Genomic DNA, 25,990 nt, shown 5'->3' on the forward strand with positions numbered 1-25,990 from the left:
TTTCGCGTTTTCCAGGACGTAATATCACACTTTTTATGGAAAATAATCGTTTCTTTATAGTTTTTCTAAAGAAGTTCTCGGAGAAAGGTTACTTCGAGAACCTCTGTAGCAAACTATAAAGAAAAGATTATTTTCCATAAAAAGTGTTAATATATTACGTCCTGGAACGCGGAAATTTATAAAGAAAGACGAAAATTCCCATGTAAGTAACAATTGTAAATAAATAACCTATCATTATACTGTCTTATAACCTTTTATTGACAAGGCGAAGCGGGAATAATAAGCAGTGAGCCGAGTGAGCGATAGTGAGCGACATAAAATTACGCTCTCAAATATGGCGACCGCTCACGATGAGCGACTTAAGGAGCGCTTGCATACAGTACACAAATCTAGAGAGCGTAGTTAGCGGTTATTGAGCGCTCACTGAGCGATTGCGGTACTGGATGCACCCATTGGGTGCATCCAGTACGGCAACCGCTCACTGAGCGGCTAAGTAGCGGCTATTCGTGAGCGCTCGATGAGCAGCTTTTCATGTACTGGATACATGCTCACAGCTTTTAGACGTAATACAACTATATAACCTATTTTATGACAGATAGGTAAAAGTTAAAAGCAAAATTATATTTTTTGATTTAAAAATAATAATGGATCGACAAAATATTGTTACGCTTATGTTTAATTAAATTATATATTTAACTTACTCTTTCGTAACTTTTCATGTATATCAGCTGTCTCTACTATATTGTAGATAACACCCTCAATAAGATATTGACTTTCTATGAAAGCCATTTTTTTCTATAAACAAATATTTTATTATTACACACTATTACACTAATCTATAATATCCATTTATGTATGTAATAATAAGTAAGGATAATGAGTACATATAATAGCTAGGTTGTAGGTTATTTATTTACAATTGTTACTTACATGGGAATTTTCGTCTTTCTTTATAAATTTTCGCGTTTTCCAGGACGTAATATCACACTTTTTATGGAAAATAATCGTTTCTTTATAGTTTTTCTAAAGAAGTTCTCGGAGAAAGGTTACTTCGAGAACCTCTGTAGCAAATTATAAAGAAAAGATTATTTTCCATAAAAAGTGTTAATATTACGTCCTGGAACGCGGAAATTTATAAAGAAAGACGAAAATTCCCATGTAAGTAACAATTGTAAATAAATAACCTATCATTATACTGTCTTATAACCTTTTATTGACAAGGCGAAGCGGGAATAATAAGCAGTGAGCCGAGTGAGCGATAGTGAGCGACATAAAATTACGCTCTCAAATATGGCGACCGCTCACGATGAGCGACTTAAGGAGCGCTTGCATACAGTACACAAATCTAGAGAGCGTAGTTAGCGGCTATTGAGCGCTCACTGAGCGATTGCGGTACTGGATGCACCCAATATAACCAATCAAAACCAGAGAGAAGCCTGAGAGACGCCACGGCCGTTTTACGTGATCCGTCAAAGCGATACGCCACTTGTGGACCTAAAATGTGGACATTGGAACTACGTAGCCATGTGCACAATTTTTAGTTTCGTTCCGTGCTATGTCGACGAAGGATCGATAATACAGAGTAATGTGCACATTGATGTCTATTATACATGTATATTATACATCAATGTGCACATTATTTATTTACGTTTTATTCCATTTATACATAACAGAACTTATAAATTCACGCGCGCACGCGCGCGCGCGCGCGTGTGTGTGTGTGTATGTTATACACACGCGCACGCGCGCGCGTGTGTGTGTGTGTATGTTATACACACATTTACATTTGATTACAAATGTTTACTACTATGAAATTAGATAAATTCGTCTGATACTGTACATAAATGCGATCTAGGTCATTAAATGTGTTTCTATTTGTTCGATTAGATGAATTAATTCCAGAGACAGCCGTTGCATTACAATTGTACATTCATTCTTGTTTGTTCTTTTGGTTTTTTTTCCTTTAGTATTCCAATACTTACTCATTAGAGGCATCTAGAAATAAAGATTATGACATAAGCAAAGCTAAGATTGTAAATTTATTTTACTACTTTTTTCTATTACTAATGAAACATGTTCCATATTGATGTAGGACATTATAGCTAGCATCTCCAACTAATTGTTGTCTACTAAGTTTATTGTTATAAAATATAAATAACTACTTACCTCTAAACGAAATATCTTCTCATTCTCAAACTCATTACGCAATAATCTCAATTCTAAAGGATGCATTTTTGATGCACTTATAATCATAGAACCGTCATTACTACTCAGCCAGGATCCACAGCGCAAGACGTCAATATAAAAACATTCTTCATCTTTAAGATTTGTGGTACGACTGTAATTGATCAAAAAAATATATACCTGTATTTATGTATATGAAAAATATGAAAATAAAAGCTAGTGTTAAAATTATATTTACAATTGCGATCTCCAGCATAAGAAACGGAATGGAAAAGATACTAAATCGCAGCGCACACCAAGTCTTCTCGCCACACAGTGAAATATTATTGCTAGAGGTAGTCCAGTACCATATGTATTTTTTAAAATCTGTTTAAAATCACAAATTGCAATCAAATATGTTAATATTAAGACCTAACAAGCATAGAACTGTGCTTATAGTATTAAGTATTCATAATGTACTATAATTTAAACTTACGTAATCTCTAAAGAAGATTTCTGGAATAAAACTTTCCTTACGCCCCTCAGGCCACCTACATATCTTATAATTCACATAAGAATTTAATTTATTTTGTAAAACTTTACATAGACTCTCTAAAATTTGTCTTCCTTCTGTGCTATTCCAATGATTGTCATCAATATTATTGTATTTCCAAAAGAGAATCTGCTCGGCTGATATTGAAAATATTGGATGCGCAGGATATTTGTTTTTAAGGTACTCCAATACCTGCTGCGCAATATTATCCAATGACCTTCTCACATTCATGTAAGACACATATTTTTGGGATTGATGGCATTGTGCCAAAATAGTGGCTGCTTCTTCTAAAATTTGTTTTTCTTTACAATAATTCATGAATTTGTGCCACTTGTTTTTTAAACGATAAAGGTGCAGGTACAAAAGAAGATTGTTTACCTCATGTTTCATATCATATTTCCTATATATAAAACATTTTATATTTAATATTTAAATTCTAATATTAATTTAATTAAATATGCTATGTGTAAATATAAATGTATTATAATCTGCTACATTAACAATTTGTTAAAACTTACATTGAAAGTTGCGCAAGCAACTTTAGCTCATTTACAAAGAAATAATAATTCATAAAATGCGCGCCTTTATCTGGATCAAACAGTGAATGCAAATTCTTTAAGCCAACATCAAATGAATCATCTTTGTAATAGCGCTTTTTGGGCATCAGCAAAATGTAATGCCATAATTCTTTCTTAGATTTTATACCTGCTTTTACTTGTTCTAGAAAATCAATATTTTCCTTGCACAGTAGTTCATCATATTCATCTCTTAAAAAAGGCCATCTAAAATTAAAACAAAAAATACATATTTCAAAATTATACAACCTAGATGAAGTCATTGTAACAGAAATGAAAATTTTAAAACAAAGTTACTATATATGTCAAATTTTAAATAAAATAAAAAAATTTGTTTATATATAAGGCAAATAAAATAACATAATTCGCTTATCACTAAATTTACATCATGATAATAATAAATGACACTAGTTTACACAAAAATAAATGTGAAAAAATACCTCTGATAAAACTTCTTTCGCCAAAGCACATTGTCATTGATTATCTTGTTCAACCACTTGCATGTGAGAGCGAAACTCACAATATCCTTAATGCTGACGCTCTCTACACATAAGATGATACTAATGACTTCATGGGGCAAATCCATTATTGTAGCCATTGCATAGATAGTTCAATAAAGTACGAGAGAAAGAACTTGGAGTTCACAATAACGGCAAATATGTCCGTTATTAAACTTGTAAAATTTATTTCTTACTGTAATAAAAAACGAGTAAAGTACTACTCACTGTAATAGGAAATTTCTAGTAATGAATTTGGATAAACTTCCGAAAAGCTATCACTTTCGACTTAGCTGATTTTCAGCCGAAATACTTATTTTATCTACTGAATAATATTCCCAAATGTATTTTTGGCGCAAATGCCCTCTCCGTTCCCCAGGCCGCCTCAAAGGTAAAACTGTTTTTGTTAATTATTTCAGAAAGTATTATTTGTACGGAAAAAGTTGTCAAACAAAAAATGAAGTTCATAAAAAGTTCTACAAATAATTTTATACATATTTTACCTAACTGCAATACTTTAGCCTTAACTTTATTATGTAAAATCTGGAGGCAGTGTGTTCCACCCCCCTGCGGGGAGCTCAACCATCAAAAAAACTATACACATAGGGTCTGGATTGAATCTCGCTTTGCGTAGAAATTCGTAAACCCATGTGGAACCTCGTTTCGCGTGGAAAGTGTATACGTGGGGGCAGTGTTTTCCGCCCCCCTGCGGAGGGCTTAACCATCATGAAACTATACACATAGGGTTTGGATTGAATCTCGCTTTGCGTAGCAAGTCGTAAACCCATGTGAAAAACCTCTCTTTGCGTTGTGGAGTGTATGTGTGGATAAAGGGGATGCCGCCCCTCTTACGGGGGCTTTTACAAGTTTTTTGATAATAACGACTAAAATATTGGAGTTAGGTAAAATATGTATAAAACTTTATTTGTAGAGCTTTTTATGAGCATTATTTTCTGTTTGACAACTTTTTCCGTACAATGAATACTTTCTGAAATAATTAACAAAAACAATTTTACTTTTGAGGAAGGCTGGGGGCGGAAGAGGAATTTGCGCTAAAAATCCATTTGGGAATATTATTTACTAGATAAAATAAGTATTTAGACTGAATATCAGCCAAATCAGGGGTGATAGTTTTTCGGAATTCCACCCCAGGTAGAAAAATGGGAGAAGCCAACACACGTGCTGTGTACGGTCTATATAGGTCTGTTCTTTATAGCTGAACTGGCTGCACTAGTTCAGAGTTTATCTTTCTCCTTCCAATGTGGAACGAAAATCATAAACTCTGAACTAGTGCAGCTAGTTCAGCTATAAAGAACAAACACACAATTCATATTCGCGGACGAACGCGTATAAGGCGTTGTACTTTTGTAAATTGTAAACTTGGTATATGATACATAAGATTTGTTCGCGTCGCATGCCGCAACCATGCTCCAATACGCTCAAATCTAAAATATCACGTTATGTATACGTCTAACGTTAGGGCCTATCCAGGCTAACTTGCATAGTCGCATAAACATTTGCATAAGGAAATGGACCAATCAATTTTTTTATAAATATGTTTATGCGACTATGCAAGTTTGTCTGGATAGGCTCTTATGTGTATGTCTTCCCTTATTTCTCTGCCTGCGTCTACTTATCACCTCGGTTCCTGATATAATTGGACATTAACTATAAAAGATCCGGCTTCTATAAAATTGATTTGATCCGTTGATAACCGCGTTATAAAAGTATTAATTATTATTAAAAAGTATTAAAAACAATTAATAAACTTACTGCTTATTGTTCAAAACATTCAGATCCACGATCGAAGCACACGTGCCAACGCTAGAATTCGTCTGTTACGCGTATACATGCAGTTGCATGCACGTGCACGCTTGTCGACGGAAATCACCCGCTCAACGTATCGAAGTTCATCCTTTCGTACTCAGCCAATCCGAACGTTTCGCTTAACTTAATACACGCTACCACTTGCGTTAGCGCTAGTATCGAGCTAGATAGCCAATTACTGATCAAGTAGTCACTGCGCGCGAAAGTGACGCTTGCATTGATAATGTCCATTTCCACCAATGTAGATTAACCTTAACTTCGGTTCAACTTACTTTTCATCTTTTTCATATTCTAAAAATTTATTAAAGGATCTATGATCTTACTGATCCACACAATTGCTCACGTTTGTAATTTTCACTACATTGCATGATTCAGAAGCGACTGGTGATATGACTTCTTGGTCACAATCGTCACAATTTCCTGTTCTTCTGCAATGCTTCAATCGTTTTATGACTTCCCAGTCTTTTCAAATAAAATAGATTATTATTTATAAGTTTACAATTTCATAAACTTTACAATTAGTATCAAATAATTTTACAATTTTATAGACTACACATCTACATTGTATTTAAATATCTTCATGTATTATAAATGTTGAATAAACAAATTTAGAACCATGTTTTTATTGATGTACACTGAATAATTAATATGATCCTTTTACGTTACGCTTAATGTTTTATAATAAACTGCATATGTTACTTTACAAACTGCATATAAATAATTATAATTTGAACATTTGTGGCATTTTACATAATTAAAAGTGGACTAATTCAATGCATAAAATGTATATTTATTAATTAAAGATACAAGTTACTTTGGTATAAAAAGATATATACACATACGCACACACACATGTTTATGCAATAGAAATTTAGATTTTTTAAAATTTTATATGAACATCATACTAATAGAGTTTTCGAATAAAGCGTCTTTGATCCATCTTGAATCAATTAGTCACTATTTTACTATTAGCGTTTTCGATTGACTAGATTGATTAATGACGTCATTCCATTGCCTTTAATAAAAGACTTAAATTCCTAGTAAAATAATGATTAATCAACCTTGGATCGATCAAAATCCGTTGATTCAAAAACGCTATATAAATTCAAGTCTTTTATTGACGGAGACAATGCAATGAATATTGGGTCTGTTGTCGAATACGGTTCAATCGAAAACGCTATAATATTCATTGTGATATAAATTTTGTGCCGCATAGTATAAAAAACAATGTTACAAAAAATAAGAAAATTTTTGGAGAATAAAAAAAATGGTTTATTTACGTTTTATTGCATTCATATATAATGGAACTTATAAATTTACGCGTGTGTGTGTGTGTTATACGCACATTTACACATATTTATCACTACAAAAGTAAATAAATTTGTCTGATATCGTACATATATGCGATCTAGATCATTAATCGCCTTCGTATCTTATTTGTTAGGTCCCTTAATTCATGAAACGACTGTTTCATTATAATTTTACTTTTATTCGTGATTTCCATTCCTGTACTTTCGATTGTTACTGCTCCAGTATCCGTACTCACGGATACATTAAAATCATTACTTATTTGTGTCATCATCTAGAAATAAAGATTATGACATAAGCAAAGCTAAGATTGTAAATTTATTTTACTACTTTTTTCTATTACTAATGAAACATGTTCCATATTGATGTAGGACATGTTAGCTAGCATCTCCAACTAATTGTTATCCATTAAGTTTATTGTTATAAAATATAAATAACGGCTTACCTCGTCGAGACATCGCTTTTCCAACTCAAACAGTTTACTCCACGTCATATAACTTAAGACCGGGAATCCTGAGCTTGCAAAACAAATAATCATAGAAGTCCACCTGGAGTAACTTCGCGTGACGTCAATAAAAGAATATTCTTTATCTGTACGATTTGTGATATGACTGTAAGTAATAAAAAATGTATACATATATAAATATGATAAGAATAAAAATTTAGGCTAGCATTAAAATTATACTTACTAATTCGATCTCCAGGTTAAGTAGTAACCGTTAAAAGAAGGTACTAAATCGCAGCGCACACCAAGTCTTCTCGCCACACTGTGAAATGTTATTGCTACAGGTAGTCCAGTACCATAATTATTTTTTAAAGCCTGTTTAAAATCACAAATTGCAATCAAATATATTAATATTAAGACATAACAAGCATAGGACTGTGCTTATAGCATTAAGTATTCACAAAGTAATATAATTTTTAACTTACGGAATCTATAAAAAACTGTTCTCGAATAAAACTGCTCTCACACCATTCCTTATTAGATATCTTATATCCATTAAAAATTAATTTATAAGCTAAAACGTTAGATAGACTCTCTAAAATCTGTCTTGCTTCTATCCCATTCCAATGATTGTCATCGATATTATTGTATTTCCAAAAGGAAAACTGCTCGGCTGATATTGAGAATATTGAATGTGCAGGATATTCGGTTTTAAGGTCTTCCAATACTTGCTGTGCAATGTTATCCAATGACGTTCTCACATACATGTAAGACACATACTTTTGGGGTTGATAGCATTGTGCTAATATAGTGGCTGCTTCTTCTAAAATTTGTTGTTGCTTCGGATAATTCACGAATTTGTTCCACTTGATGCTTAAAAGTTTATGGTGGTGGTATAAAAGAAGCACCTTTAAATAATATCTTTGTGTCATATCGAATTCCCTATATATGTAACATATTTTATATTTAATATTTAAATTCCAATATTTATTGAATTAAATATGCTGTATATAAATATATATATGTAAATATATTATGATCTGCTATATTAACAATTTGTTAAAACTTACATTGAAGATTGTGCAAGCAACCTTATCAACTCATTTTGAAAGAAATAAAAATGCTTTAAATATTCGTGTTTATCTGGATCAAACAGTGAATGCAAAGGGTTTAGGTCGTCGTCATCATCATCATCATCATCATCATCATCATCATTATCATCATCATCATCATCATCATCATCATTATTATTATCATGACATAAAACACCAATTTTATAGGGATCTTTAGAGAGCCGCAACAAGTCATACCATATTTCTTTCTTAGATTTTATTAGACCTGCTTTCACTTGTTCAAGAAAATTTGTATTTTCTTTGCACAGTAGTTCATCATATTCATCTCTTAAATAAGGCCATCTAAAATTAGAAAAAATACATTTTTCAAAGTTATACAATTTTACATATTTTACACACTTTCTTTATGTAATCTTTTGAAATTATACAGGCTAGACAAAGTCATTGCAACAGAAATAAAAATTTCAAAACAAAGTCATTATACATGTCAAATTTTAAATAAAATAAAAAAATTTGTCCAAGGCAAATAAAATAAGAAAATTCACTAATCACCGAATTTACATCATGAATATAATAAATAACGCTAGTTTGCACAAAAACAAATGTAAAAAAATACCTCTGATAAAATTTCTTTCGCCAAAGCATATTGTCATTGATTATGTTGTTAAACCTCTTGCATGTGAGAGCGAAACTCACAATATCTTTAATGCTGATGCTCTCTTGACATAAGATGATACTAATCACCTCATGAGACAAATACATTATTGTAGCCATTGCACAGATAGTTTAATGAAGTATGAGAGAAAGAACTTGAAGTTCACAATAACAGCAAGTATATACGTTATTAAACTTGTATAATCAATTTCTTACTGCAATAAAAAATGGGTAAAGAATTACTTACTGTAATAGGCAATTTCTAGTAATGAGATTAATCCCTAAGAATCATTCTAGAATGCATCGCAAATGTCCCATCGCCAGTCGCGAAGGATGGCAATTACTAATTAAAAAGTGTTATTTCTGATTATTTCTAATAAAACAGGACATTTGCAAAGCATTGTATAATGATCTTAAGATTATTGGCAATTTTATAAAAACCGGATCTCTTATAATTAATATCCGATTATGGCAGGAATTGAATGGTTAAGTAGACACAAGCGGAAAATTGAGGAAAGCCAACATACGTGCTGTATATCATATACTGTCTATATTTTACAATACCCGTATATTTTACAACAGTGCAACGCACAATTCATATACGCAGACGAACACATATAACGCATTGTACTTTTGTAAATTATAGACTTGATATACGATACACAAGATTTGTCGCGTCGCATGTTCTAATACACGCCCCAACCATGTTCCAATACACTCCAATCTAAAATATTACGTTATGTATACATCTAACGTCGTTACGTATATGTCTTCCTTTATTTCTCCGTGTCTCCTTATCTCTTCGGTTCTTGATATAATCGGACATTAATTATAAAGGGTCTGGCTTCTATAAAATTGATTTGATCCGTTGATAACCGCATTATAAGAGTGTTATTATTAAAAAAGGTAATTATTGAGTGTTGCTGCCTCACTTCCAATTTCGAAAAATTTATTCTCATTCGACGCGTTTTTGCGTGAAACGAAGGAATCTGATAAAAAAAGTGTCGCTCTGTCCAGCGAAGCGAGATATTAATCGTTAAATTTTATCACTTTTTAGGTTAAGAAAGCTGTTTATTTAAAAGTGACGCGTGGACGCACGCTACTTAGCGTCAGTATCGAGCTAGACAGCCAATTGTTGATCAAGTAAACACTGCGCGCGCAAGTGTCATACTCATCAATACGTGTGCTAACGTCACGGCTAGCAAGACCCCTAAAGGCCAATGTCTACGATGCTAGAAATCGGTCCCAGAAATGTATTACCAATCAACTTGCATTTTTTATGAAAAAACGGCAATTTTATTGGCTATTTAGTGTTTTCAAATGGAATAAAGCTTATAATAACTGAACAATTTAATGATAATTTAATTTTACAATAACTAAAGTAAAGGTTTTGTTTCAGCAGTGCGTTACGATTTTCATATGTTAATACAAAAACATTCTACATATATCTAGAATTTATGTGCATTATCTTTCAGACTGAGAAGAAGTAAAAGTTATAAAACTGTCATTATGGATACTACTAAGCATTGTATCAATGAATTTGAGGATTATTCCAGTCCTACGAGTCATAACATAGTCGACAATGATACTAATACAGTAAGACATTTAAACTTTATCTAATATACTATTCTAAAATTTAAAAAATATTTAAATTTATTAAAATATAAAAAAGATTTTTAACAAAGGTATAATTATTTATTGTTAGATTCATAAGGCATTTGATTCTTTATTGACATCAGAAATTAAGAAATTAATAAAAATACTGAATGAAAATGAGAGGAAATGGCGTAACAGCGATGATTATTCTGTATATACTGGATTAGCAGGAATTGCATATACATTACATCATTATGGAAGATATAATGATTCTATCTATATACAGGTATTTTTAGTAAAGTTTAACTTGCTTTATTTTTATTTTAAAATATTATGTTGCTGTAGTTATCTTTTTACAGACTGCAACGGAATTATTGGAAAAATGTACAAAACATGCAAAAATCAAAAGCAGACCTAAAATAACATTCTTGACAGGTGTGATAGGTCCATTTGCATTAACAGCAGTGATATTGCATTCACAAGGAAAGACAGAGGAAGCAAAAGAAGTAATTCTTAAGTATGTGATGATTTTACATTTAATTTGAAGATTTATTTTTATGAATTAAGTAATTCAGTTTAAAAATTTGTAGATTGAAATCTTTATCAACTTATGTTTTGGATGAACATAGTGATATTCCTAATGAATTATTATACGGAAGGGCTGGATATCTTTCTGCTTTGCTTTATGTAAATGCCAATATATCTCCAGCTCCTATAGAAGCAGATTTCGTCAAAAAGGTTTTTTTAGAATTTTATATTTATATATTATAAAGATGCATATTAACTTGTTTTTATAAAAATAATGTAAAATCTTTGTATTAAAATTATTTTTAGATTGTTTCTTGCATAATTGTTTCTGGAATAGCATATGCTTCATCAAATCATTGTCAATCACCTCTAATGTACTCTTGGCATGATAAAGAATATATCGGTGGTGCTCATGGATTAGCAGGCATATTATATTTATTATTGCAGGTACACTTTATATTGCAAAAATATTTTTTCTTCAAAAAAGTAATAATTTTTATTTTTTAGGCGCGACAATATTTAACACAAGTACAAATTGATAGTTATATAAAACCATCCTTACACTATCTTCAGAAATTACAATTTCCTTCTGGAAATTTTCCTTCTTCAATGGGGAATTCTTCCGACAAATTAGTGCAATGGTGTCATGGAGCGCCTGGAATGCCTGCATTATTTTGTTTAGCTCATAAGGTAATATAAACTCTGAAAAATTTATCAAATGAATGAAATTTATTTAATTCATTGTGCTACTGGTAATTAGGTGTTTGAGGACAATACATTTTTGGAAGTTGCAATACGATGCGGAGAAGTAATATGGCAAAGAGGATTATTGAGAAAAGGATACAGCATTTGTCATGGTGTTGCTGGAAATGGATATGCTTTTATACATTTATTTCAACACACGAAGGTTTGTTCATTTATATAGATTTTATTTCTTACATATTAAACGGCAATGTGTAAATATTTGAGATTTAAATGTACTAAAATGATTTTATTTAAACCTTCAAATATCTATATCTTTATGTATTAATGGAAATTGGAATATATCTCATTAGAATAATCAAGTTATAATTGTTTAAAGGATTAAATAATATTTTAATAACTTTAGGATATTAAATATTTGTATCGGGCTTGCAAATTTGCCGAATGGTGTTTCCATTATGGGTCATGTCAAAACCGACAACCTGATAGACCTTTTTCTTTGTTTGAAGGTAAATCAATTGATCATCTGGGAATTAGTACATGTATATTATTTTTCAGTAATTTTACATAATATATATACATAATATATTTACATAATATATTTACATAATACATAATATTGATTATTCTTGTTTTCAGGTCTTGCTGGTGTTATTTATTTCCTGATAGACTTACGACAACCTCATTTAGCTAAATTTCCGACATATGATATTTAAATAAATATTTATAACATTAAATTTTGTTTTCTCATGCAAGATAGATTCGTTAACATAATTTTTTAGAAAGTTTTCTAATAAAATTTATTTATTACTTTTATCGACTAGAATGTCTCTTTTCTTCTAATATAAAATTTTATTTAAATACAATATTTTTACTTAATAAATAAAACTTTTTATTTAACTAAAATTTATTTGTGTAGTATCAGATATTTCTGTAAAGATAGAGTTTATCTTGCAAACATAGGTATTTCACACATGTTTATGCTCTACCATACAAAGGCTAATGTATATTCCTCATTTGTACGCCCTCGGCATACATTTTCTTATCGATATTGATTGATTTATTTAGATAATGAAAGAGTCGGGGTCAATATCTTCGACAAACCAATCTCCCGAGAGTTTTTGACAAGTTTTCTTCCCGATACATAAAACCAAATTGTATTATAAGAATGTATTTTTTTAAACGTCTTAAACATATTCTAAAAGCATTTACAATAAAAGTTTTGTTTGCGTCATATGGCGCAATGATGAACGTGCATTGTATATTTTATCGCGATTGTAAGAATTTAAAAAATAAAACTTCTGAGAATTGATAGACAATCGTGTGGAACAGTGCTCGGAATTAGTTGAACATTTCAGCCGATTTCCGCGGTATACGTCTCCTTTTTTTTTTTATGGCGCGCGCCGCAGCCGCTAGGGCCAGCGCCGCCGAGCGTTAGGAGCGGCACTATCTGATTAGGTTCTGTGAGTAGGTTCTTCTCCCTATTTATTAAAATTTTAAAAACTTTATTAAAATTTATTAAAAATAAATTTTTATTTTTAAATTTATTAAGTGGAAATATTTCAATAGATTTTTACGTCATCCATGAGGTACTAGCTGACGCGTTTTTTAAAAAGTGATTTCTATCTATATTATTGCATCAATTGTTCATTTTCATAAAAGGCCAAGAAAATCTAATTAAGAAAATCTCTTTTATATATTTTTTTTAAATTAAGAATTTGTTATTTTTATCTTTAGTGGAATAGGCCTACGGGGGAAACCACTTAAAAAAAACCTCATGGGTGACGTGGAAATCTATTGAAATATTTCCACTTAATAAATTTAAAAATAAAAAATTTATTTTTAATAAATTTTAATACATTTTTTAAATTTTAATAAATAGAGAGAAGAATCCACTCATAATCAGATAGTGCCGCTTCTAACGCTCGGCGGCGCTGGCCCTAGCGGCTGCGGCGCGCGCGATAAGGAGAGGAAAAGAGGCGTATACCGCGGAAATCGGTTGAAATGTTCAACTAATTCCAAGCACTGGTGTGGAATATCATAAATAACTTAATATTACTGAATTATCATAATTGAATTAAACTCTTACTTGTGGTACATCCCGGCCATTATTATTATATCTCACTGATGAATTGTGTGAGAGTTTCGTTCGAAAGTTCATATGTTTGTAAAATTGAAGAAAAAGAACATCAATATCGTTCTAGGTAATAAGTACTTGCCTCCGCAAATCATATAATTCAGACATAAACTATCGTTCGGCGATGAATAGTGACTAATATATGAGAAAAAAATAGCAGCATTACATAAGATAAATCCAAATCTTTATATCAAATTAGAAGAAAATACTTTGGAAATGAAAAATTTAATAAAAAATTTCTAGATTTGCTTGTATTCTTCTTGTTCTTTTCTTGAGATTCCTAACATATGTACTAGTATGGACAATAACTTAACGATCTAGCACCTTATAAAAACCTCAGAAATTAATAAATATACGATAAAGAATAAGATAAGAAACAATTGTATTAGAATATAGAAAAAAAAATCATAGAAACAATTAATAATTAATAATTACAATTAATAATTACAATTAAGGCAGACAAAGTTTTAGAAAGCATGGGACATGTTAGCTAATTAAAGAATTAATAAACTCAGCATATTTGCTAATATTAGGCGTTATTTGTCTTGTCTTGTCTTCATAAACAACTGATCTGCGGTTTACTTATTCCGGTCAGAGGATACCACGATAAAGTTTATCATTGCCTCGGTATATACTCTTTTGCTCTGATTCACGTTGCATTGTGTAGTAATCAACCTTCACCAGTAGCACACAAACTGTGGTATTAATATAATAAGCAGTATCAACATTACGTTAACATTAAGTTTGCAGAAGGCGCGTAGTGTTATGTGCCGCAACTTTTAGTTTCTTCAATTATTCTGTTTATTCGAACCTTTTTTATCTTTACTTCTTTTTGACCCTAAACACGTGACTCTTCAATAACTGCAACAAACATGGATTAACCTACCCACACAGCAGGATCTCCAGAAAGAGTTCAAAAAGTATTCTCTTTTTTGAATTCTTTATGATCTGCTAAAATGATTACAAAAAATGGTCTAAAAGTGCTCTTTTCTGAGTTCTTTAACAGTAAATCAAAAAGAGCTCACTGTAAACTTATATTTCTAACACAAAATAGTTCTTCATAATCAGCTCATTTTGACATCATATAATATGATGCGTGAAAACAAAAAACACGCATCACCCAACCTGACTCGGCTGGATTCTTGTTGGTCATCTATATATTGTTCGTCGATTATTCTCTTTGTTATTTATATTTACCCACAAAGTACTTTCCAAGTCTCGCAGTTCGCAGTGCATAAAAAACACGCAGTGTGTGAAATTGTTCCTGGTACAACGTTCTCTGACGCAATTTTTCACATGTAATTTTTTGAGGTATATTTGTTCCCAGTAAACGAGAAATTATTGAAAGTTCAGAAATAGGATTGAAAATTATTGAGAAGAATTAAATAAAATTCAGCATCATCGTAAATAAATTCTTCTCAGTAATTTTCAATCCTATTTCTGAACTTTCAATAATTTCTCGTTTACTAGGTTATATGCATAAAAAGCTCTTATGATGAAATCAAAATGAACTCAGAAGTCGACGCATTCGAGTACATTATGAGCACGTTCTAACCACCTTCTGATCTAAATTTATCAACTCAGAAAAATTTTTGGAACTCTTTAGGAGTATTATATGAGGTCATCATGCTGTCTGGATAAACACTGTTCCTGTGTCTATCGCGTATTTTCTCTTCGATAAAACCTCCTCCTTCCAATAAACATTCCACCGCTACGATTATCCTAGAGCACTTTAAACAAAGATCCTTCTCGCCTGTTCAGTTCTCGATCAAAGCTCGAACCAGCAACACTGAATAAAGACTTTCCACAAACGCGTCCCGACTTATTCTAAATAATCTATTACGTAGCTATACGATCGTAACAGTAGATCACATTTCCGCAACTCAACAACATTTATTCTTTCACGTAAGTTTTTTTCTTATGCGTCAATAAAATAAAGGGAAAGAAAATTTCAGCGTTATAGTACAATATTCGTAAAATATAAAGTCATTAAAAAGTAAATTAGAATAAAACATTTGGCTGACATAAAATTTAAATTCGAGAATAGATTATAATTGTATCAATAAGATGAAGAACATAAGTAAAAATTTAGTTTTCGAAATATTTGATACAAAATAAAGCAAATATCCAACAAATTAAAATTAAAACACGTTAAATTTAATATAAAATATTCTATAATAATTTGACGAAACACACAATGTTACACTAAAGATATAATAGTTGATCTTGAAAATGTCTTGAAAAATTAATTGATAAACTTTATCGTAATAGCAAATTATTTCAAACTTTAATATAAATCGCTATACAGACACATAAAAATAAAAGAACTTTTGCGTAAAGAAATTTCTCATATCTCTATCAGCTAAAGACATAATTGCGCATTAGCATCTTTGTCAAACCAAATACATTGTGTGAAACAAAAAAGTAATTATATAGTGTCGTAAAAAAACAGATGCTTTTTAAATCCCCGATTGATTTTATCATTGACTTATCTTAGTTTATCTATATATATCTATATGTATCAAAAAGCGTGAAACATTTCCTAATTGATTGCACCATGCATCTTTTTTGTCGTGAGATCTCACAAGTGCTTTTGCCGATCTGCAATACAGTGAACAAGTGGATTAATGTGCGAAAAATCGCGAGATGGAAAGAATGGACGACAAGACAGACAGCAGGATGGACGACATATCCACTGTCATTACCGAGCTAGAGATGATCGAAGATGTTGTGGTGAAAGATCCTACATCGATTAAAGAAGAGGTAAACGAGGATGCTGCGAATAAAGAGTCCATGGACACAACGGACAAGAGGAACCCGAATTACAATGCAAGGCAGGCGAGCACCTTCGCGGCCAAGAAAACTGTGGCACAGGGCATGATGGATGTCGCGCTCATAACGGCTAATGCAAATCAATTGAGATATCTTATTGAATATCAGCGAAACAGCCCGATGTTTTACGTTGTTATGATTCTGATTATCATCAGTCTGTTATTACAGGTAAGAGAATACTTATGGATACATTCATTAGCAGCTTGAATTGATGATATAAAAAGTTAATTTATAATGTGAAAATATATAAATTCCTACTCTTTCCAATCTTAAGGATATATTGATCTTTTTTCAGATTGCTTTCTCTTAAAATAATTTTGAAGAATAAGTAATTTCAAATTTAGATTGTCACACTTTACAGTAATTTTTGTTTGAAGAACCTTTTCGAATCTTTTTAAAATAAGTATTAGATTAAATACAGTATACATTTTCCCTAAAATAGATATAATTGAAACAATAGAACAAAAAATATATACGTGCTTATGATAATTTGTAAACATCAAGATAGAATTGCGCTTGGAGTAAAACTATTACATGCATTATATATATGTTTTAGATCGCTGTTGGTATCAGTTTAATTTTTAAAGGCCGATTTGATATAAAGGGAAAGTCGAAATCTGTCAACGCTCAGAGAATCAACAATTACGTCGTAGTAGCAGTCTTTCTTATAACGATTATTAATGTATTCATAGCTGCGTTTAGTATTACTCCGAATGTACTTCCGTCACTGACTTCTAACATTAGGACATAAATACCATCTCATCAAACATGACGAATTACACCTGTTAACATCATTATCATTCGTCATTCTTTATTATCAGTAAGATATACTAAACGAAACTAAGTTTATGATCTATATTTATGCTGTTTTGATATAAGTGATACTATAATAGGATCTTTTGTGACTTTTTCCACCTAAACTTAATTCACTATACGTACTCATTAAAATTATAATTAAAAAAACACGGCTGGTTTTAGGACGTCGTGCAAAATAGCATTCCTTGTAAATAATTAAAATCTACATAAGATACTAAGATTTCATTTATTATATAACATAATATATATAATATAATGAATGACATAGATTGTAATTCATTTTTATCACTTCAACATCATTTTTTTTACTTGTGGGAAGCAAATTTATATAACAATGTGCGTGCGAATGGAATTATTATACAAAAACATAGTCTGTAAACAAATACTTTCACATAACAATACTAGTAAAATAAGTCTTATTACATGGAATTGTGCATCCGATATGATTAACCCTTTTAGACATAGATCTTTCCCTTTAAAATTTTATCTTCGATTATCGAGACAGGATTAAATTTCCGGACATTACGAATAGTTTTAATTTTATATATAGATTGTTCTTAGATTTAAGATATAAAAGTTATAAAAAGAACGTATGCAAAAAGTATAAAGCTAATAAAAATCATGATATCATGTGTGATGCACCATGTCTGTAAGGGTTAATGTTAAATTTTACAATGTGACAAAAAAGAATTTTATAATTAAAAATTACTTATAAATAATTTTTAATCTATATTAAATCTCTTTGCGACATAAAAGATACAAATACAAATATGCTTGCGGCTCCAAAATTGATATGTATCATTGCAATAATAATCGTGGAACATTATTTTGATATAAACAAAAATGATAAAAGTTTCGATTGTTTTAAACAATGATCAATTGCAACGGTAGTATGTGCACAATACTGTTACCTTTTATTTTTTAAGATTACAAGTCTATATATCGTCACTTATATCGTTAGCAAAAATACCTTCTTTTTAGAATCTATGTGCATGCAAATAATCAGCATGCAGCTTAAACTAATTTTTAATAGGTGTAAAAGTTAATTATTAAATAAATAATATAAACATCGTTTCAACGTATATTTAATATTATTTGTATAACTCTATGTAACAAGTTTAATTTTAAACGACAATGGCTATATTAAAGTTTTGAATTTATAAACTCGTTAGGAGCAGTTTCATCAGCGTCCATTATTTCTAACTCTAATTTGATCGATTCCCTATTTCTTTTTTATCATAATATACTAATTGCAGTGTAATTAAAAAAAAAGGTAGAATTAAACCATTACAATTATGCTATTCGACGCTGACGAGACCAACTTATTGCAGTTAAAAATCATTGAGATATTTTACATTATATTTTCGATCTCAATATAGTAAAGCGATGTACCAGTTATTACAATTTCTTGAAATAACTTTTTACTTTGATATCAAATAAAAGAATTTGTTAGAAATTGTTGTATTATTTGCATATAACGCATTATACATGGTTTTATACTTCTATGTTACAAGTATATTGTAAATTTTCGATCGATTATTTCGTGAGAAAAATGGTTTTATTATATTAATAAAACGCTTCCGGTTGAGCGTATTCTTGTTAAACGAAACAGAATTTCTGATTATCGTAACAAAATTTTACATTTTATAACTACACCGTTTGATTAACTTTTTACTATAAAGATCTGATTAAGTGTTTTCTTGTTGGATCTACAAAACTTCTTGTTATATTTACATAAAATGTTTTTTTTCCAATTTGATGTCAAATAAAAGTCATTTCAAGATAAATAAAATACCATGTATAAAATTATGCACAATGTTGGAAGAATACTTGGGCAAAATATGCAGGCGTATTCTTTGATTAATTTGAAATAGATTTTTTCCCAAAACTTGAGCAAAAACTCAATTGGATATCACAACCTGTCTTTCACAACTTTTCATTTTTTAATCTTATAAATATTTTGTACTTTATTAAAATGACGAATCAAAATTCTCTCTCTTTCTTTCTCTCTCTTTCTCTCTCTATCGAAATAAATTTCAATTGAAATTAAATATAGAGTAAAAAGCTTTGTTTATTTTTATTTAATTCGCGAAAATTATTTCGCTTGTTTATCCTCTAAAATTATGAAAAAAAATAAATTTCAAATTGGCCAAAGAATATATCCGCGAAATTCATAGTAATATTTTTCGAAGCTACTATACTAGTTTGCTCTCTCGTGCAGAAGCCCAAGGTGATATTTTTTATTAATTTTCCATTTTACGTTACCTTTTGCAAAAAAGTATAAATTAACACTGTCTTCGATTACTCGTATATAGAGCAACTGCTAAGAAAATGCATTACTGAATCATGGGCACAAAATGTATTTCTGCATCACAAGTGTATGAGCGTATCGTAATTTCCACTCTTTCTACATTTGCAATTTGAAATTCTTTGCAGTTTTATATTCTCGTTGCATTTATATTTAGTAACAAACCTGAGCTTAATTATCTTCTATTACTGTTACAATTAATAAGTAGTATAAATTCTTTTGTGTTTATTTGGATATAGTAGTAGTGACATATTAGTCTGTTTTATATAAATCAGATACATAGATATCGTTAAACGATATAAATATGAAAGGGGAAAAAATATCGAACTAATATGAATAATAAATGATATAAAATATAATAAAATATAATAATAAATGTTTTCTTGTGACTAGGATTTCTCCATAGCGGCAAAAGTATATCTTGTGCCTTGCATTGTCCTCCCGATGACTTCACTTTGCGTTGAACTTCTGTACTCGATATCTGTCATATAGCAATAATGATGTAAAATAATCTAAAATCCTACGCACTTTCGACAAGCCAGAATAAAGTGTTTGTGTTTATTATTAGGCACTTATAATGTAAGTCGAATTTATGAATTATATGGATAGAGCAAAATTATATATCATAAAATATATATTCTTTACTTTGTAAGTAAATTGTTTAATTATATAAGAGGGGAGCCTCGTATGACCGGTTCAAAAAATCGAATTTTTTTTTGCTTCAATCAATAGTAGTCAATGTAGAAAACAAATTTTTTTTATATTTTTGTCTCAGACGAGTACAAAAGACGCTACAACTCCCACCAATTCACAACTCCAGTGACGAGGCTGCGTCAACATTTGTTTATAGTGGATCTATAATCAATTATTTTTAAACAAAAAAAATTTTTTTTTTTACTTTTTAATATATGTTAAAACACTAAAAAGTTTTAAAAAGATCCGTTGCATTGTTTTCTAAAAAAAATTCCCCCAAAAAAATTCCTAAAAATCACCTTTGTTTTAGCGATTCACGCGGCTCCCCCCTTAAGAGAAAATAATTTGGATTAGTTCCGAATATTGATTTAACATGCAACACAAACGTATTCCACATGTAACTTATATTACATAACTACTATACAGGCTTTTACAAGAAGTCCAACTTGATTCAATCCCTAAAAAGGGAGTTTAAAAAGATGGCAAAGGGTCATTGTGATTTTAACAACCCATAGTTTAATCACATACATCACTTTCTTACTTGCTCTATCCACGTGTATAGTGCCTTTATTTTCAATTATGTATCTAAGCAGCCCCTTTTAAATACTTTTGTCTGATTTTCATTTTTTTTTGAGTACTAAAATTGAAGATAATTCGTATTATACATTTATAGCTATCTCCTGTCAACTTTTTTCTCAATAATATTTATTACAGTGGTACGTTATTGTAATATTTTCATCTGAAATTGTTATACGCCTTTGTTAGTATGGAAAATAAATACGACGAGAGTGTCGTATTTAACAGATTTTCGTATGATTGGTGCGTGTAATGCAAAATTGACAACTTACCGAATTTAGTCGTCCCACTCGTCGTCGTCGTCGGTGGTATCACTAGTCGAGTCCTCACTTTCACTGTGAATTGCACGAGATCGTTCGGCCAGAGCCCTGGACAACGCGTCGGCCAGACCGCCACGAGATGTCGGTGTTATACTCGATTTCACTTCGTTTGGAACTGGTTTCAACTCAATGCCCTCACGTATCTGTCGTAGCAGGTCCCCTCTGGAATCCTCAACCGGCGCTGGTTTTATTTCTGTCTTATTAACTTTCTGTAAAACAAAATATCAAATTATCGCTATCAATTGGTATTTCTGATGTTGCTGAAACTGAGATAAAAGTTATTCCATCTTTGCTTTCTTACCTATAAAAAAAAATAATTTAAAAGTATTATATATTCTGTTAGAGATATAACTAGAAATTTCTCACAATAGATAAGAAAGGGCAAAAGAGCAGTTGTCCCAAAAAGAAATCTCTCATTTTTTTCTCCATTATTATATAATTGATATGATCAACGAATTCCACGCTCATACACACCCTTAAAGTTGTGCCGCTTCTAATCGATTCCATGAGCATTGGCCTAAGATCAATGATTGATTCTTCGTTATTATTATTCGTAGCATTCGTATTCATTGTTATATTGTCGGTGCTGCTCAAATCTGGTAAAGGTGGCGGCGGTGGTGGCATGGGAACATTTGAAGCGACTCTCGAGGGAAGAGCTGGTGGTGGTGGTGGTGGAGGTGGTGGAGGAAGAGCCGGTGCCAAAGTTATAGTAGGTGGAGGCGGTCTTGATGGTATGGTTCTGTGCGCTGGTACATTGGGAGACGGAGTACTCAGGGGTGCACTAGGAGGCAGGCTAGGTGGTGTAGAAGACACATTAAGACGATTTGGAGGTAAAGGCGGGGCGCTGCGCGTCTGATGCTGAAATAGATATATATTGTTTTCATTAACGTAATGTATTATATATAAAAAATAAAAAATGCAAAAATAAAAATCAATAAGCATGAAAAATACGTATTTATATGTATAAATTATATACATAAAATATCAAATTTTATACAAGAACAAATCAATTTTATTTGTTTAAAGACCAAGAAAATATTGCAAATTCATAAAATTACTAATTAATATGGCTTATATATATCATAGGCTGAAACTTACAGGTATTGTTCGTGCTGGAACAGGTGGAGGATATTCCTGTCTTTGTGGTAATGCAGGAGGCTGATTACTTCTTGCATTGACTAATGGCCGAATATCTTCCTGTACTGCACTCATACCCCCATTCCTTTCGATAAAATCATAAATAAACTTCCGAGTGCCTTTATCTTTCAATTCATGCTCCGACACGCCAGCATTATTGAAAAATTGCTGTAACTGTGGATCTACAGAATCTAATTCGAGACCTTTATTATTTATATCCCATCCTAAATGTGCCACATGTCTGCAAGAGATTAAAACGATCTTAATATGTGTGTAAATAAGTAATAGATATGACACACAAAATAAAGTTTGAACTCCTACCTAAAATTAGAAGGAAGACTAATATCGTCCTTAGTTAACTTGCGCCTAGAGAGATCCTGTTCGCTTTTTTTCTTTTTGGTTTTGTACATTGAACTGCTCGAAGCACTTCTATTAACGCCAACTGTATTAGGTGCACCATTTGATAAATTACTCGATGAGCTCGATGTAACATTGTAAGGTGACAAGCTGCTTTGATTTTTCCAAGGCATAGTTCCACTAGGTTGTGTTTCTTTCGCTTTTCTTTCCTGCCTTCTTTGACGTTTAGCATTTAATTTTCCAAGAAGTATATTTCTGTAAAAAAAAGTATTGAGAATTAGATATCTATTTCAATAAATCAGATTAAAGAAATTTTTATTCGTTCCGTATCACATTAATGTTACAGCATAAAACATATTAACATACCTTAATGTAATGGCTTCGGTCTCACTTGCAAAATTAAATGCAGCCATGCAATCCTCTGCCTCAAAAGTATGAAAATATGACATTGGTGCTTTGTAATCCATTGAATTATAGACTTCATGTTCCCACAACATTACTTTTCTTTGTAAACAATACAATCGCAAGAAGAAACTACGCCTTGGATTGTCTCTTATTAGAGTGATAATGCCTGTACTCTTTTTAATCCAATCTCTATGTGAAGGAGGTTCAGTCAAATATAATTGTACAACTCCAGCTGCTAAGCACTGAAACAGACAATCACGCAACAAACAATATTAACGATACATTTAAATAATTTGTCACAAATGTTATTGAAGATGCACATAGAACTAGAACTTTAATGAACAGTTTAAAAACTTAATTAGAATATAAGGCTCTAGTGATTGTTAAATCAAATCAAATCAATAAGGAGCGTAAAGAGCCACAATGCTAGATTTCGTGCGAAGGTTACGATATATTCGTTAAAAATGTTTACAAACGTTTCAGCCTGCCATCAGGCCTTCTTCAATGTACAAAATAAGATACAATAAAATATAAAATTCGCTCGCAATGCTTAAATAATTAAAAGATGTGGAAGACGTATTTGCAATCCTTTATCAACCATATTGTAGTTCGTTAATAAATTAGATAGGATTGTATTAATTGCATGATGGAGAAGCGCTCGCCCAAGTAGAAGGAACGAGATGGAAAAGTTAAGACCAGATGTCTTTACATGTTGAACTTGAATATCGATATTCCTAATGGCAGGCTGAAACGTTTGTAAACATTTTTAACGAATATATCATAACCTTCGCACAAAGATCTAGCATTGTGGCTCTTTACGCTCCTTATTGATTTGATTAGTTTAAAAACTATTTGTCAATTTGACAGATGAAGCAATAGACGGTGACATTGACAATTGTGCGAGAGAAGGTTCTCACCTGGCATCGATTGCCTATCAATTGGAAGATGTGCTCATTTTCCTCCGGTTTCAGAAGAATCGTGCCCCTGTGCTTATCCGTATTGCCCGACTTCATGTTGCCGTCGAGCAAGGTTAGAACCGTTGTGTAGCCAAATATTACTCAGTATAAGGCCGTTGTTCCTCACGCACCTAAAACGTTCTCTTCGTCATCGTTACATCAGCGCGTATTCGTTCACACCCGGATTTATATGCACAGCAGTGATAAGGCCCCGGCGAGACGAAAAGAAAAGATGCCCTCCCGAGTGTATCATTCGCAAACGCGACTTTCAATTATCAGCCGAACTCCCTGATTCCGCGCTTGACAAATATCCTCGCGCCGAGGAACTTAGCGGGAGAGACTCCAGGGGTGGGACACGAACATGAGCCACTCTTATGGATGATTTTGGTTCACCGTCTGAATTGTAGACTAAATATGGCGACTGATAAATCGCGTATGCTATCTAGCGGCAGCGCACACTCTTATCGAATCGGCGAAGATTAGCTACCGACGCTAGATAGCGTATGCTGCTCCTCAGCTGATCACATACGTATCTATTTATGGTAAATATTCTAATTCTAACATATTCGTCAGTCTTACGCGAATCGAGATGTTACAAAACTTATAAAACAGTATCTACACATACGTTTATTCTTATAAATATGGCATTAATTTTAAGAGTTTGTGCATCCGCTCAAAAGAGACTTCTCTTGGAGGATTTCAATAATTTGATACGCGCTCCGATTTATATCACACATAATGGCTGCAATCTTGAGGTTAGAATAAATTTTTAAATTGTTTAATAAGATTCTAAAACTAAACTAATTACAACGACGAGAATGATTTTCTGATATTAAATAAAGTTCGTGATTTTACAGAGATTCTCCGCAACGCATAATGTCAAGCACTTTTCGACAAAAGTTCCTCATGAAGCTCCTACAGAAAAAACTGAAATTTACTATGGAATTTTAACAAAACAAGTTAGAGGTCTCAAGATTTTCTCATTATTAACATCCACCGGTGGCTTACTGGCTCAGCCACTTCTATACACAAAAGCTGTGGAGAGCGGCAATACAGGAGCTGTTTTAGGATTGTTTGCATGTATCGGATTTTTGGCTGTGACTACTCCTCTGTTAATACATATGATAACTAAAAAATATGTAACGCATGTGTATTACAATGCTAAGGAAGACAAATATATCGCAAACACTTATAATTTATTCGTTCGAAAGAAAGAGGTATGTATAATATTTTATGTGACGTTTCTGTATTTGAGATATTCTTTAAGTAATAACAAACTGTTTCAGCTCGAATTTACTCCAGATGATGTAGTAGTACCGGATGTAACTGGTATGTTCACGAATTGTATTATAAAAGGGAAACCTTTATTCTTAGAGCAGAGCTTTTTTGACGACCCTAGTCACTATATCAGAATAATGGGATACGATAAACCAATAGACTTTAAATTAAGTAATAATAATAGCCTTAGTGAAACAGTCACAGTGAACACTGAATATAAAGATGATGTCAATAAAAAGTAATTATAACAGCAC

At 31.6% G+C, this 25,990-nt stretch overlaps 5 protein-coding genes across 14 annotated transcripts; 3 read left to right on the plus strand and 2 right to left on the minus strand.

The window, feature by feature from the left end:
- Positions 1-701: 701 nt before the first annotated feature.
- LOC105667420 (uncharacterized) lies at positions 702-10,168 on the minus strand. The gene is made up of 15 exons (XM_012359212.2): positions 10,028-10,168; positions 9,058-9,310; positions 8,439-8,783; positions 7,854-8,310; positions 7,613-7,743; positions 7,369-7,534; positions 7,025-7,197; positions 4,292-4,365; positions 3,732-3,834; positions 3,235-3,498; positions 2,660-3,116; positions 2,423-2,550; positions 2,167-2,338; positions 1,208-1,995; positions 702-795 (listed from the first exon to the last, which is right to left on the minus strand). Exons 2-14 carry the CDS (start codon positions 9,213-9,215, stop codon positions 1,852-1,854), a joined length of 2,772 nt encoding a protein of 923 aa, XP_012214635.2. The 5' UTR covers positions 9,216-9,310; positions 10,028-10,168; the 3' UTR covers positions 702-795; positions 1,208-1,851.
- A 38-nt stretch (positions 10,169-10,206) lies between these two features.
- On the plus strand, positions 10,207-13,240 carry LOC105667421 (lanC-like protein 2). Of its 4 annotated transcripts, none has more exons than XM_012359217.2 (10): positions 10,207-10,348; positions 10,571-10,691; positions 10,801-10,977; positions 11,051-11,208; positions 11,282-11,429; positions 11,526-11,666; positions 11,727-11,909; positions 11,980-12,126; positions 12,328-12,430; positions 12,561-13,240. In XM_012359217.2, exons 2-10 carry the CDS (start codon positions 10,605-10,607, stop codon positions 12,635-12,637), a joined length of 1,221 nt encoding a protein of 406 aa, XP_012214640.1. In that variant the 5' UTR covers positions 10,207-10,348; positions 10,571-10,604; the 3' UTR covers positions 12,638-13,240. The 4 variants fall into 4 exon arrangements, with proteins under 4 accessions (XP_012214640.1, XP_067211178.1, XP_012214637.1 ...); XM_012359214.2 differs by having other exon boundaries at positions 10,298-10,496; positions 10,580-10,691; XM_012359213.2 differs by having other exon boundaries at positions 10,299-10,496.
- Positions 13,241-14,682: 1,442 nt separating this feature from the next.
- LOC105667382 (ninjurin-A-like) lies at positions 14,683-19,970 on the plus strand. 6 transcript variants are annotated; one of them, XM_067355089.1, is made up of 4 exons: positions 14,683-15,369; positions 15,529-15,963; positions 16,671-17,058; positions 17,447-19,970. In XM_067355089.1, exons 3-4 carry the CDS (start codon positions 16,705-16,707, stop codon positions 17,639-17,641), a joined length of 549 nt encoding a protein of 182 aa, XP_067211190.1. In that variant the 5' UTR covers positions 14,683-15,369; positions 15,529-15,963; positions 16,671-16,704; the 3' UTR covers positions 17,642-19,970. The 6 variants fall into 6 exon arrangements, with proteins under 6 accessions (XP_067211190.1, XP_067211191.1, XP_012214572.1 ...); XM_067355090.1 differs by having other exon boundaries at positions 15,665-15,963; XM_012359149.2 differs by having other exon boundaries at positions 14,683-15,963.
- LOC105667380 (actin nucleation-promoting factor WASL-like) lies at positions 17,914-24,859 on the minus strand. 2 transcript variants are annotated; one of them, XM_012359144.2, is made up of 7 exons: positions 24,420-24,858; positions 23,464-23,744; positions 23,062-23,352; positions 22,702-22,981; positions 22,078-22,461; positions 21,556-21,812; positions 17,914-20,495 (listed from the first exon to the last, which is right to left on the minus strand). In XM_012359144.2, the coding sequence occupies exons 1-6, from the start codon at positions 24,513-24,515 to the stop codon at positions 21,561-21,563; spliced, it is 1,584 nt and encodes a 527-aa protein (XP_012214567.1). In that variant the 5' UTR covers positions 24,516-24,858; the 3' UTR covers positions 17,914-20,495; positions 21,556-21,560. The 2 variants fall into 2 exon arrangements, with proteins under 2 accessions (XP_012214567.1, XP_067211174.1); XM_067355073.1 differs by lacking the exon at positions 17,914-20,495 and adding an exon at positions 20,507-21,446 and having other exon boundaries at positions 24,420-24,859.
- A 123-nt stretch (positions 24,860-24,982) lies between these two features.
- LOC105667381 (transmembrane protein 70 homolog, mitochondrial) lies at positions 24,983-25,989 on the plus strand. Its single transcript, XM_012359145.2, has 3 exons — positions 24,983-25,213; positions 25,316-25,675; positions 25,745-25,989. The coding sequence occupies exons 1-3, from the start codon at positions 24,998-25,000 to the stop codon at positions 25,976-25,978; spliced, it is 810 nt and encodes a 269-aa protein (XP_012214568.1). The 5' UTR covers positions 24,983-24,997; the 3' UTR covers positions 25,979-25,989.
- The last annotated feature ends 1 nt before the right edge of the window (position 25,990 follows it).

The sequence above is a fragment of the Linepithema humile genome, chromosome 5 (assembly GCF_040581485.1).
Source record: "Linepithema humile isolate Giens D197 chromosome 5, Lhum_UNIL_v1.0, whole genome shotgun sequence".
In the NCBI taxonomy this organism is placed as follows: domain Eukaryota; kingdom Metazoa; phylum Arthropoda; class Insecta; order Hymenoptera; family Formicidae; genus Linepithema; species Linepithema humile.